Source organism: Patagioenas fasciata, chromosome 3 (assembly GCF_037038585.1).
Source record: "Patagioenas fasciata isolate bPatFas1 chromosome 3, bPatFas1.hap1, whole genome shotgun sequence".
In the NCBI taxonomy this organism is placed as follows: Eukaryota; Metazoa; Chordata; class Aves; order Columbiformes; family Columbidae; genus Patagioenas; species Patagioenas fasciata.
In genome coordinates this window covers 37,404,960-37,420,028 of record NC_092522.1, presented here as the reverse complement: position 1 = coordinate 37,420,028, position 15,069 = coordinate 37,404,960, and the positions used below count along the sequence as shown (strand labels likewise).

The window sequence follows — 15,069 nt, the reverse complement described above, 5'->3', positions numbered from 1 at the left end:
TTGACCTTTATTAATGAAACAAAATCATATGTTGTTTCATAAACATATTTGATTTTAATTATATTCTTAAGGAACGACGCAAGTTTGGGCCTTTGGGTTGGAATATTCCCTATGAATTTAACTCAGCAGACTTTAAAGCCAGTGTTCAGTTTATACAAAATCACTTAGATGACTGTGACATCAAGAAGGTGAATACTAAAATTTGCGTACAGTATATTTAATTTCTTTGTACAGCATCTGTAATTGTTTTTTTGTCTTCATGTTGCTATTTATAATATTTTATTCATTGCTATTCTTTGAGTGCAGCTTCTAATGTTCAAAGTTTCATATTCTCTTTAAGACAGCCAAGCTGAAATATTGTGTGGGCTATCATCCATATAAAAATATGTAATAGTTAAGAACTTCAGAATTTGATCTTGTTCTTTGCAGTACTATATCTAAAATGTTATAACGTCTATACAATAAGTTATTTGGAAAGGGAGCTAAAAAATTTGACAGAGCAAATCAAACTTCTCTATGGCTGCCATTTGGTCTTCTACTGTTTCTCAGGGAATGATGTAATACAATATCCATTCCTTGCAAAGCTCACTTTGTCAATAAAGAAAGATGAGAAACTGGAGAGTGGGGAAGACCCAACTCTACTATAAAATTATAGAGCTAAGCTCAGAAAATATATTAGAAATATTTTTTTTCTTGCAACAATGATCTTTTCAGCTTACATTTCAGAGCCTTATGAGCTTAAGATGATATTGAAATTACATGCTGGATACCACTTTCTTACATGTTATAACTGCAGTATTTTATTTACTTGCATCCAGGGGATATCATGGAACACAGTACGCTACATGATTGGAGAAGTACAATATGGAGGACGAGTCACAGATGACTTTGATAAGCGTCTTCTTAATTGCTTTGCAAGGGTGAGAGACCTTGAAAATAGATATTTGTCATTTTTATTGGCAGCTGCAACATAGAAATCAGAAGACCTACTTTCTGCGGAATGTACAGTTCTTCACCAGTTTATAAGACTCTTCAGAGTAAAATGAATTTTTCAGAACATCATTCTTTGGCAGTGAGGTCCTTCCCTTTGCTTTCTCTTTAGTGAGGACCAGAAACTATTATAAAGATTTAGCTGGAACTCAAACTTAGAAGACATAGCTTTTAATGATTTACTCATGTATTCAAGTAAAATTAGATGTAGTAGCTAAAAGAAGAACCTTTGTCCTCCAAGAATAAAAATGAGATTTAAAAAACTCCGAGTAGCAAAGTAATGGTGTTTTTTTTCCTCTGGATTTTTCACAGGTATGGTTTAATGAAAAGATCTTTGACAGCAATTTCTGTTTTCACACTGGATATAAAATTCCAGTGTGCAAAACCCTGGACCAGTATTTTGAATACATCCAGTCACTCCCTGCCATGGACAGCCCAGAGGTCTTTGGTCTCCATCCTAATGCTGATATTACGTAAGTAGGTCTCAACATATTGAAAACAAAGACCCTTTCGTTTAGTATTTGAAAACAAATCCCTATGAAATGCTTAAGTAGAGCATATTTTTAATAGGAAATCTAGGATTCATGTGAATTTCACTATTGAACACTTGATGTGTATGTACATGATTATGAATGCAGTATCTTCAGCTACATTTTATATCTTCTTTTAAAGCAGTCAGAATTCTTATTCTCATGGATTTAGGATTTTTTTTCAAGTTGAAAGCATTGTAAAACTTTTATATGAACACAAGATACAAGGTTCTATACAGTTCAAATAGAGAAAGTTTCTAATTTTTGCCTTGTGTTCCAAGTAGTATATTATTTTTTGTGTATACCTGCTAAATGATTCTCTGGATTACAGCACACCTTTGGATGTAACTACACTCTTTTCTTGCCATCAGTCTTGCCATTCCCATTATTTAAAAAAGGCTTTTCAACCTCACCAAGTACTAACTCCATTATTTTTTATTTAGTTCACTTTTCATTCCAAATAATGTATGCAACAGCTTGGCTTTTATTTCTTTCTTATGTTATATGCTCTGTGAAAGGATATGAATCATCATCATGTTTTTTTCACTGAAGTTCTTAATAATTCTGCCATGAATTATTGCATTTTCTTAATGTCCACACATATTGTTTCTTAACATATTTTTTGTATTTTTAAACACAACAAATGTTATTCAATTTCCCAACTGTTGTGGTAATGTAATATCTTCTAACACTTTCGGTCAAAACTATACTGTCCCACGATTTTTCAGTCTCAAATTTGAGAGGCTGATGACAGATCAAAAGCCCAGTTGTTCTAAGCATGCTGTGAGAACAGTATATGGTTTTATTGTCAACTCTGCCTAGCATCTACCATTGTAAATATATACGCTGAAGAGTCTAAGGGTATATTCTGTTTCAAGTTATTCTCTGATACTTGCAAGGCGTCCCTTCCAGAACTAATTAAAGTAGGGCCAAGAGTTAAGAGAGAACTAAACAAAGTCCTAAAGAGAGACATGCTTCAGATCCAAAATTAGGCTTGTAGGAGGGATTAATTTATAGGAGGAAATGAGACTAAGAGTGTTGGGGGAGCTTTAGTGAGTAGGAACAGCTCTTTAATTTCTCTGCAGTACTGACTTTTTCTTCCACTTGGTACATCAGTATATTCCTCCCAGTGCAGTCCTTTTCCTGGAGATTTTCCTTTGTAGGTATTTCTTTAGAGTTTATAAACAATGTTCAACAGCTTCATGCTTTTTTTCTGTGTCTTATCACAGTCTGTTATAGGCAACTAACGCACATGTACTGTCTATCTGAATTTCATCTTTGACACACAAACTAAACAGATTAGCATCCCATACAATGCCATAAAAAGTAGCATTCAAATTCTCCTTCAAAATGTCCTATCAAGTCATCTCAGAGTAAGCAGAAGGCAAACTGCTAGAATTGGAACCCTGAAACAGCCAGAGCCTCTCCATGTTACTATTACTGAGGACAAGAAAGAACTTATCTCCCATTGGTTTAGTGGAACAGTTTTCCAGTTCAGCCAAAAGCTCGAACCATTGGTTCCCACTGTAAGACTTCACTGAATGTCTATACTTTCATCTGCTTGGGATTGACACCTAAAATCATTGTGACTGATTTTAACTTGCTATATGAACCATAGGCTCTATGGCTACATAGTCAACAGGTACCTGAGCAGGCAAGGACTTTTCTGACAATCTTCTTTAAATACCCCTTGTCCAAGCCTTAAATCTAACTGAATTTTTGTAAAGATACTGCAAGCTTTTTTCAAGCAACTGAAGACAGAGCAGAATTTCCCATTATCTCCTGGTGAATGTGATGTTTTGAATACCATGCTGCAACAGATATTGCTGGTTTCTACACAAAGCTTAGGTAATGCTTCTGTCAAACTGCATTCATTCTTAGTTTTAACTTCCACTACTGAAAATTCCTGATGGCAGAGACTCCAGTATTTTTTCTTATGACACAATTTGCTTTGCAATTCTCCTTCAGGGAAATACAATATCACAGTATCACAGTATCACAGTATCACAGTATGTTTGGGATTGGAAGGGACCTCAAAAGATCATCTAGTCCAATCCCCCTGCTGGAGCAGGAACGCCTAGGTGAGGTCGCACAGGAATGTGTCCAGGCGGGCTTTGAATGTCTCCAGGGAAGGAGACTCCACAACCTCCCTGGGCAGCCTGTTCCAGTGCTCTGTTACCCTCACTGAGAAGAAGTTCTTTCTCAAATTTAAGTGGAACCTCTTGTGTTCCAGCTTGATCCCATTGCCCCTTGTCCTATCATTGTTTGCCACTGAGAAGAGCCTGACTCCATCCTCGTGGCACTCACCCTTTATATATTTATAAACATTAATAAGGTCACCCCTCAGTCTCCTCTTCTCCAAACTAAAGAGCCCCAGCTCCCTCAGCCTTTCTTCATAAGGGAGATGCTCCACTCCCTTAATCATCTTTGTTGCCCTACGCTGGACCCTCTCCAGCAGTTCCCTGTCCTTCTTGAACTGAGGGGCCCAGAACTGGACACAATATTCCAGATGGGCTCTCACCAGGGCGGAGTAGAGGGGAAGGAGGACCTCTCTCGATCTACTGACCACCCCCCTTGTAATACACCCGAGGATGCCATTAGCCTTCCTGGCCACAAGGGCACAGTGCTGGCTCATGGTCATCCTGTTGTCCACCAGGACCCCCAGGTCCCTTTCCCCTACACTGCTCTCTAATAGGTCATTCCCCAACCTATACTGGAACTTGGGATTGTTCCTGCCCAGATGCAGGACTCTACACTTTCCCTTGTTAAATTCCATCAGGTTATCCCCCGCCCAACTCTCCAGCCTGTCCAGGTCCCGCTGGATGGCAGCACAGCCTTCTGGCGTGTCAGCCACTCCTCCCAGCTTAGTGTCATCAGCAAACTTGCTGATGGTACACTCAATTCCCTCGTCTAAATCATTAATGAATATATTGAATAATATTGGCCCCAGTACTGACCCCTGAGGCACTCCACTAGATACTGGCCTCCAACTGGACTCTGCACCATTGACCACCACTCTCTGGCTTCTCTCTTTAAGCCAGTTTGCAACCCACCTCACTACTCTATTGTCTAGACCACACCTCCTCAATTTAGCTGTGAGGATGCTGTGAGGGACTGTGTCAAAGGCTTTACTGAAGTCAAGGTAGACCACATCCACCGCTCTGCCATCATCCATCCACCTTGTTACATTCTCATAAAAGGCTATGAGGTTGGTCAAGCATGACTTACTCTTGGTAAAGCCATGCTGACTGCCCCTAATGATGGATAGCGGTCTAGCAATGACTTCAGCCAGCTCCCTCAGCACCCGCGGATGCATCCCATCTGGACCCATGGATTTATGGACGTCCAGACTATTTAATTGCTCCCTAACCCAGTCCTCATCGACTAAAGCAAACTCCTCCATTAACCTGGCTTCATCCGGGGTCTCAGGGGTACAGGGTTCCCCAGGACAGCCTCCAGCGGAGTAGACAGAGACAAAGAAGGCATTCAGCAATTCTGCCTTCTCTGTGTCTTCTGCCACCAGGGCACCCACCTCATTCATCAGTGGGCCTACATTGCCTCTGGTATTAGTTTTATCTGCTATGTATTTGAAAAAGTTCTTCTTGCTGTCCTTGACCCCTCTCACCAGCTGTAATTCTAAGGAGGCCTTGGCTACCCTAGCTGTCTTCCTGCATCCTCTAACAGCAGCCTTATATTCCTCCCAAGTGGCCAGTCCCTGCTTCCATGACCTGTAAACTCGCCTCTTCTGCTTGAGCATACCCAACAGATCCCTATTCAACCACGCAGGCCTTCTGGCTCCCTTCCTCGACTTCCTACGTGTGGGGATGCTCTGATCCTGAGCATGGAAGAAGCAATCTCTGAATGCAATCCAGCTCTCTTGGGCCCCTTTTCCTTCAAGCAGTCTTGCCCATGGGATTTCCCCCAGCAATTGCTTGAAAAGGCCGAAATTAGCCCTGCCAAAGTCCAGGGTTGCAATTCTACTTGCTATTCTGTTCCTGCCACACGAGATGCTGAACTCCACCATCTCGTGGTCACTGCAACCCAGGCAGCCCTCGACCTTTACTGCTTCGACCAGACCCTCTTTGTTAGTGAGGATGAGATCCAGCAGTGCACCTCTCCTGGTCGGCTCCTCCACCATCTGCATGAGGAAGTTATCATATATAAACAGGTATAAAATACTTTGTCTTCCCTACTTACCTTTAGGCAGAATTGACACTGTAAATGAGATTCATTTGATGTTGCTTTAGCATTGGTTTTGGTTACCCAAGACTTCCTTTAATGTAATGGAGAAAAATAGATCCTTGTAAAGTGCAATTCCTCTAATCTCAAAGCAAATATCTAAAACACAGGAGCTGAATCATGCTTCTTTGCATTATCTGTAAGGACAATCTAGACAAATAGCTGTCATGTAGCCATCTACACTTAGATGCCTAAATGTGGTCAGGAACACCCCATCATGTATATGTGATTTCCTTCCCAGGAACAATGTATTTTCTCTACAAAGCTCTACAATACTTTTTTTATTTTTTTTTTCGTTATTATTTGCATCTTTACTTCAACATTTTATTTGCAACGTAAAGGAAAGTCAGGTTTTCCAAAGCCCAGACAATTTTTGCCTCGGTGTGTATTTGATATTCATTGTGTTCCACTGACAGGTGAATGAAATTTCTGTTTTCTATTTTCTCCCCACTTCCATGCTGGAATATTATTTTTAATTACGTACACATTCAGATGCATATTTTTCTATTTTCTTTTTTTTTTTTTTTAATAATAAAACTCTTCTTGTTCAAACTGCTATCGTTATTCATGTTTGCTTCTTTTTACAAGATTCAGATGATAATGTCTCCTCTTCAGAAGATTTCTAGCTTGTGTAATTGAAGAAAGGAATATTGCTTACCTTTGATTCTACTCCTTTGATGTTATTTTTCAAAAACTGTTCTCTGCTTTTTCCCAAAGTTTGCATATTAGCCTTATTTTTTAAATTGTTTCTACTTTTGTTTAGATTTTGAGAAAAACTATTCATTTTTACAATTCTATACTATTCTATGATGTAATTGATGTAATAATCATGGGACCTATTCCTTCTGCATAGAAAAGTCTGACAGCAGTATTGGAAGAATATGATTTTCAGTGTGAAAAAGAAGGTTTAAATCTCGTCTGTCTCTAGTTGATAGATCAGTGAGACACTGAGTAAGGGTTACAACCACCAATATGTCATCCAAATTAGGAATGAAGCCATGGGTCCAAGAGAAATTTCATTATTTCCAACTTTTCTGTTCATATGTGATCTTAAATCATTCTTTAAGTGGGGCCATAAATGAAAAAAAGGTGGAGAGTTTTGCTGAACAAAATTCCCATCATTCCTACATTCAGAAGTAGAAATTATATCTTCTGAGAAGCAAACTGCCAGTACAGTTTATAGTCTTTGTAATTGCATTCACAAACACTTTATGTTAAAATGCTGCAGCATTTAGCTTCTGTAGTCTTACAATGCTATCTCCAAAGCTAAGATGCTTCAGTACTTAAAATGTTCTATCCTGTGGCACAATCCTTGATTTCATTTGTTATATAATTATGTGTGACAAAATAATAGAAGGAGATGGGTGTCATATGAAGGTGAAAAGTAGAACTGACATGCATTTGAGTCAGTATAAATTTATGTTCTGAATCAGACTCAGGATGTATGTTCCTCATGTAGCTGACTCCATAACATAAAAGTAGGCAATGCCAGCACTGCAGTACCAACACATACACTGTTACCTTTTCTTTCTTACTGCCTCTCATAGCTCTATGCCACTACATGGCATTATAAAAAAAAGTACTACTGTAATTTTGCTTGTGTTGAAGGCCTAACATGGTCTACTAGATCTTACCATCAAATGCCATGTGAATTTAATTCACTTCTGTGTATTGAGTCAGAACATAAATTTACATTAGCACTGTCCATGCTGTACTACGGAATAGGAAGTTTTGATTTCCAGTGCTGTAAATCTAGCAGCTTTTATCATTAATCCTGAAACACATCAAGACAGAACTAATTTACTGTTTAATAAAGGGGCAGCTTGCAGAGTTACGCCTCCACCTTTTCCTTCTTCTGCATTCCATTTTTAAGACGTAAATAAATGAGGGAAATATTCTTCCTAGTTAAAAAACTTGTTGCTTCTTCCCAGCAAATAGCTGTTTAGTAGTTCAGGCACATGCCATTTTCTTCCCTTTCCTTAGAATTCCTGAAAGTCATGATAGGTTTTTCTGCCACCTCACATTCTCAAAGGTTGAGAAGCAGCTTGTGGAACTCCTCCTTAGCCTTGACTTAGTGGAAGAGCAACTGTGTAACAGGGTATGTGAAAAGAAGTTCACATGTTTTACAAACATGGAAAACCACATGTTGTTCACTATCCGTGTGTTCAGCTTGGTGCAGGATGCAAAGGAAGACAATTTCTTTTGGGAGTTTTGATTTAACCTGGTGACACAGTACATTTTTTCTCAACTTTAAATCTGTGTGTTCCACAAAGTCTCCTTTTAACTGTTAAAAAACTCTTCTGTAATTTATAACATTTTTTATCCTCTCAGATACCAAAGTAATACAGCAGCTGAAGTTCTAGATACTATTACCAACATTCAGCCTAAAGAAAGTGCGGGAGGATCTGGAGAAACTCGTGAAACAATTGTTTATCGTTTAGCTGAAGACATGCTAGAGAAACTTCCTCCAGATTACTTACCCCACGAGGCAAGCTAATCTTACTTGTTTTCTTACTGTTCTGTCTGTTGAGTTTTCATGTAAGACATTCCAAAAAATAAAACCTCAACTGTAAAGAAAGATTGTATAACTAGTAGCAGATTCAAGCAAGAAACCAACATCTTTATTGCTATCAGCATGAATCAATGTGAGGCATTTTTATTTAAAATTGAGACATCTAATGATCATGGGGATATGTCATGGAGACTATGCTTGGACTTCCAAAGTTGCATGTGATAACACAGAAAAAAAATCAGTCTTGACTTTTTGTGACAGCAGTCTCCTGGGCCTTCTGGGTAAAGTATTATTCTAGCAAAATCATGAATAATTGTGTAGCATCACACAAAACAAAAACACCCCCTGCTCCACCCCAAAGAAAGCCCCACACAAAACCAAAAAAAACCCCACAACCACAAAAACTCAACACAAACAAACAAAAAACAAACACACACCAAAAAAAAAAAAAAAAAAAACAAACAAACAAAAAAACAAACACAAAAAAAACCCCAACCAACCAAAAAAACCTCAACAACAAAAACCTGCAACAGTTTTAAGGGGATAAATGTTAGTTGAATAATATGAAGTACAATTCTACTATTTACTTTTCTGAACAGAAGAAAGTCAAGCTGTCATATATGTAAATATTTCAACATTTCATATTGAACTAAATTCCTTCTTCTGTGCTCCTATATTTTAGGTAAAAGATCGTTTATATAAAATGGGGCATCTTAACTCTATGAATATCTTTCTTCGGCAAGAAATTGACCGAATGCAAAAGGTGATCACAATAGTCCGCACCACTTTGAATGATCTTAAATTAGCTATAGAAGGAACTATTGTTATGAGTGAGGCAAGTAAAAGCATATTTACTACATATGGAATACTCTATTTTGAACTATTACCTTGATTGCTTTAGTTCACGTATTATAATTTCATTCCTTCAGAATCTGCGAGATGCACTTGATAATATATATGATGCTCGAATTCCTTATGCATGGAAAAGAATATCTTGGGATTCTTCAACACTTGGCTTCTGGTTTACTGATTTTTTGGAAAGAAATAGTCAATTCTCTACTTGGATATTTGAAGGAAGACCAAATGTGTTTTGGATGACTGGATTCTTTAATCCACAAGGTATGGGTAGTGAAAGGACTTGAGTAATAATGTATTTAATAATAATGTAATGGTTTTTACTACATATCTAATATTACACCTAGTAAAAATGTTTTCATCGCTGTCAGAATATGTCATACAAGCTACAACAATAAATGGATTAAAAAAAGTCATTAGATAAAGTCATGGGAAACAGGTCCAATGACAGCAATAAACATAACTTTTCAGACTTCACCTTTGAGTTGGGAAGTCCCAAAGCTCCAGATTGTCTGAATCTGGGAGAACATAAAAGGGAAATTATTTATGTGCCATTTTGCCTGTTGTAATATTATTTCACTAAGGATCTACCTTTGTCACAGACAGGACGCTTGTAGAGTCTTTTAGTCTGACCCATAAACACAGAAAACATGTAGTTAACAAATAAAATGTTTTATCTTGTTGACATATTGTAGTGTGATATGACACAGGTTCTAAAGAAAATATACTTAATTATAATGATACAGTTTTTAAAGAAAATATTATTTTACTGTGATTTCAAACTGTTCAGTCATTCCAAACTGTAAGTTTTATAAAAGATGTTTCATCTAGAGTGGTATCATATTTATATGCTGCACAGTAGCAACAGAAAGAACTTTTTTACAGTAAGAACAATCATTCACTGAAATAACCTCCCCAGGGGCATGGTAGGGTCCCCATTACTGGAGGTTTTCAAGATGCAATTGGACAGGGTGCTGTGTAACCTCAGCTAAGCTCTCTTTCCCTTGAATGTTTAGACCAGGTAATCTTTCAAGGTCACTTCCAACCTGGGGTGTTATGTGGTTCTTTGAATACGCAACTATACCAGAATTTATAGCAGTTATCTGTCTTTCACAGAGGTCATCAAACTGTAGTTTTCACAGTGTTTCAATTTCACACATTACTTAATGAACAGTTTGTCCAAATTAATCAAATATATACTGCAAAGTAGAAGTAAACATTATCTATCATTATCTGTTATAGCTTGATATATTTATTGTTTTATTGGAAAGAGGAAGAAAACCAAAATGTAACCATCTTCATGAGTAACAAAACCTGTTACATTACTAGATGCATGTTCATAGGAGAATCTCATGCAAAATTCTCATGAGAATCTTCTCCCATGTAACAGCTATGAGGTGGTGTTTGGGTTTTTTGGTGTGCTTTTTTTTGTTTGTTTTGTTGTGGTTTTGTTTGTTTGTTTGTTGTAGGATTAACCTCTGAAATCCTTGAATATTTTCTGAGTTATCTTCAATTTCTGATGCTTCTGTTCTTACTGGCCTTTCCATGACCAGGACTTTAAAAAGTACTAATATCAGAGTAGTTTTTGAAGTTGCTTTCAGAAACAGTTGAAGTGCCTGGAGCACATCAAAATTATCATTGAGAGATGGTATTGAGCTGCTAGTAAAACATCATTCCATTTGTATCATAAATGGCACAGCTGCTAAGCATACTGATCTCTGGTGATTCAAGAGCTGTACTCATGGAGGTGTAAAAGAAGAAAATGGACCAGATTCTTTTGACCAAAGAAAATATTTAGCCTAATGGCAAACAAACCTGAGACACAGCTGGTCTTGAACTTGATGATTGTTTCAACCTCTGTGTTCAAAAAAAATAGTCCTACAGATGGAGAAAGGAGTCTGTTCAGCGCAAAAGTTGTGTTATGGCTGTGGGTATGTAAGTACAGTTACTGTATTCATAATACTGCTCACCAGGAAATTCTGAGTAAATTAAATGATACAGTAAAGTTTAAAAATCAACTGGTGTGAGGCAAATCAGAAACTGAAATGCTCTGTGCTGCCATTGCAGGAAAATATAGACTGTTTGCACTGGTGAATCAAGCTCTAAATTTATCATAGCATTAGCAAAACATAATAAGGTTAAAACAAGAGGAATGTATTTTATCAGTTTAGTGGAAACATCTGTTTATAGTACTATGAATTATCACCAATAATTATATTCAAACCTGTTGTGATTTTTCAGCAATTTTCAGTATTTGTCTCCTATAAATTATTCTTATTAAGGGAGAATATATGATAGCGGTGGTGTGATATTCCATTCAGTAGATACGGCACTTGGAATGGACAGGTTTATGAAACCCCAAATATAATACTACCAAGATATACTTAATTCTTAGCAAAGTTTGGATGCCTAGATCATATTGTTTTGTTTTTATAAGAATATATAGTATTTGAGAAATTAATATATGCTCTTTTCAAGTGCTACATTGATTCTTTTTACATCACATATGAATATTTTAGCTGTGACAAATATCTGAGCTTCTAATTGGCTTTGTCCTAATTATCATGTTAAACCACTTCTTAAATCTTGACATGCTCTCTTCTACTGCATACCATGTGCTTCCATGATTCACCCCCTGGTTTGTCAGTATTTTCTTCAGTGGTTTCACCTTCTTGTAGATACTTGGCAGCCCACAAAATGCTTGTTGTCTTTTCCTTTATGCCCTATCGAGAAAGAACCGATGCCATTTCATCTTTAGGTCTTTACAGTAATCACTCTTAAGCATACAGGTCTCTATTGATAACTTTTCTCTCTTTGCCCCACTCCTTCTGACAACTCCAAGTAGTTTTTTGCCTGGTACCATAAAATAGCAGCTATTGATTTTTTTTGTGACTGCATTGTCATCTTCCGAGACACTTATACAGAAGCAACCAGTTACTTGCTAAAATTGTTTCTTTTTTGTAGCTTTTGCCCTTATAACCTAGCCAAATCTCTTTGCTGCCCAGTTACGTGCCATCTTGTGCTTATACTATTCAGTCCTTTACCTCTCAAACCTTTTTATTGCAAATCTCTGCAAAGTCTGTTCAAAACAATACGCAAAAAATCACTTGCTGCTTGTGTCATCCTCTACCTTCATTTGTGTCTAGGACTCCCTTTCCTTCACTAGCAAAAGAAATTTTTCATCTTTCATAGGCACTGCCTTGTCTAGATCACTCCCACCCATAGTTATTTCTATTATCACACTCAGATATGCCCTTTCTGGTTTCCATCATCTTTAAATACAAATCTGCTGTGGATCCTGTAGTTGATTGCCTAATGATAATTTTTGAATTGGTATCCTGAGCAAACGTTTGTTAACTGAGTAATTCAGTATACATATATATATATATATATATATATATATATATGGATACTATTTTATATGCCATTTTAAAAATGCATTCTATGCCACTTTTGTCATTAGTTCTTACTTTGGCCTGAAAGCAAAGTTTTTTATTATTAGTCAAGGTGCTTATTTTCAACAGAACTCTGAGTATCTGTCCGTAACATTCAGCACAGAACCATGCAGATAACTGAGCAAGACTTTTTTTGTGACGTGAGATATATACTAAATCTCTGGCTTAATTTCTCAAGGATTCCTCACAGCAATGAGACAAGAAGCAACTCGAGCACATAAAGGCTGGGCTTTAGATACAGTTACAGTACATAATGAAGTGCTAAAGCAAAACAAAGAAGAAATCACAGCACCTCCTTCTGTATGTATGACATGCAAAGATGTTTCAGTATTAATTTTGGTATTTAATTTATATTGTGTATCATTCAGTCATTTTGGATTTCTAAAGAAGAAAGTTACTGTTGTCTTTACATAATTGGTTTTGCTCAGCATAGAAGATTAATAACAATAAACAAGAAGATTTTTTTTAAATTTTGCAGTTAGAAAAATATTTTATTAAACGAATCATTTCATTGTACCACTTCTTGATTTTTGGAATTTGTAGTAAACTTGAGATGAAATTATGTAGTGTATGGGCTTTATTAAACAACTTTTATTGCCATACATTTTGGTGGCATCTTCTGAAAAAGGATGATTTTATTGTTTCAAATTAAATAGTTTGAAAAGATTCAATATCAGATATTTTTTCACTATAAAATGTATATTCCTTTTAATAATTTTACAAAACAGATGCCTTATTTTGTGTGATCTATCTGCTTACTCTCCATACAGGAAGGAGTATATATCTATGGGCTCTACTTGGAAGGTGCAGGCTGGGACAGACGAAACAGCAGACTCATTGAATCTACACCAAAGATTCTTTTTGTCCAGCTGCCTGTGGTGCATATATTTGCTGTTAATACAACTGGTCCCAAGGATCCCAAGCTGTATGTTTGTCCTCTTTACAAGAAGCCTGGGAGGACAGATCTGAGCTATGTTACAGTGATCTATTTAAAGACAGTAGCGCCTCCAGATCGCTGGATATTGAGAGGAGTGGCTCTCCTGTGTGACATCAAGTAAACTGTTTTTCAGACTGTAACTGAAGCAGAATCTATTGCACATGTCACCAATTACATGTGTAAGTCTTCTCTTGCTTTTTATTTGGTGGCCATTCGTCATCATACTAGAGCTTTCATTCTTGGCTTAATTGATTATTTTCTCTGCTTACAGTAAATTCATTTTGTCTTGGCTATTTGGTGATAGTTTTAAAGTAAAGTTTTCAAAACAAGTTCACTGGTTATAGTCTTTGATGTTTCCATTACATTACTTTAAAATGGAATACTTACTTTAATATATGAAATGTTATTAAACGTTAAAAGATAAAAACTTGGCTTTTTCACATTCTTTCTCCTATACAGATTTTAGGTTGTGTTTCAGTGACATATGATGAAAACAGAAGACAATAGAGAACATAACAAAATTTAAGCTCTTCCAGATGCAGGTTTTAAAATATTCCTGGATTCTGTGTGATACACACATTATTTTATTTGACTCTACAGGAAACTTTATATTTAAGACAGAAAAGTATATTTGATCCATACTTTTTCTTGGGGCTTTTCAGAGTTCACTTGTTATACTATATAGATTAAGCAAAACTACACCAAGAATGTTTGTGTCTGGAATATCTGACAGAGACCAGTACCTTCTCTGACCAGTTTAGCTGTGTGGCAACATAACTGCAGAACTAGAACACTACCAAATACTTAATATGGATGGTTTTGTAATTGAAATAGAGAATCAGATTATTTACAATTACAATTATTTTCTGGCATCTCATCGTAGCTCTAGAATATAGGCTGGAATATTTGAAGTGGCTATCACAGCAGTATTTTGTGATAAACCTGATGAACATTCATGAATTTTCCAGACATAACTGGTATTAAACCAAGTCTGTGCATGTAAAATTAAAGAAGATGTGCGGTCTACACTATCTTGTTAATAATCTGCATAAAATTTGTTCTTGCTTCAGATAACCTTTATTTGGCAACACAGTTTTTCACTCAGAACCCATGACGGGACTATGTTCTTCCTTTTGCAGTTTAAGAGTGATCAAATGCAGCTTCTGTGGCAAACTACTTGATGAAGTCCTGGGGCATCTGATGGGATGGCAAAAGGCTCTTCTTGAGTTAGAATCCTATGGCTGTCTGTTGGAGGTCACCCTCCCAGGAAGGCTGTGGCATATAGCTAATAATAATACATAGATATTAAATGATGAGCAGTGTAACAAAAAGTAAGATCTCCAAATGCCATCATTAAGCAAAACTTTTCTTCTCTCCTCTGTAGACTTTGTTGGATCCAAATACAAAAAAAAACAGCTAAGATGTCAGGTAAAAATACACAGAAACTGTAAAAGTTAGAAGTTGTACCACATAACTGTATATGAATAGAGGAAAAAAACCAATCTGACCATGCAACTGCAAGAGATTTTGCTCCAAGTAAACAAAAAATTG

General features: G+C 36.7%; 1 protein-coding gene across 1 annotated transcript in view; it reads left to right on the top strand.

Moving 5' to 3' along the window:
- The window catches only part of DNAH8 (dynein axonemal heavy chain 8), a 136,296-nt gene extending 122,541 nt beyond the window's left edge, over window positions 1-13,755 (top strand). The window contains exons 82-89 of the mRNA XM_065834088.2: window positions 72-188; window positions 819-920; window positions 1,303-1,463; window positions 8,091-8,247; window positions 8,954-9,106; window positions 9,201-9,390; window positions 12,760-12,881; window positions 13,352-13,755. Coding sequence (XP_065690160.2) covers window positions 72-188; window positions 819-920; window positions 1,303-1,463; window positions 8,091-8,247; window positions 8,954-9,106; window positions 9,201-9,390; window positions 12,760-12,881; window positions 13,352-13,639 — 1,290 coding nt within the window. The 3' untranslated portion in view covers window positions 13,640-13,755. The remainder of the gene's footprint in view (window positions 1-71; window positions 189-818; window positions 921-1,302; window positions 1,464-8,090; window positions 8,248-8,953; window positions 9,107-9,200; window positions 9,391-12,759; window positions 12,882-13,351) is intronic.
- Window positions 13,756-15,069: the final 1,314 nt, after the last annotated feature.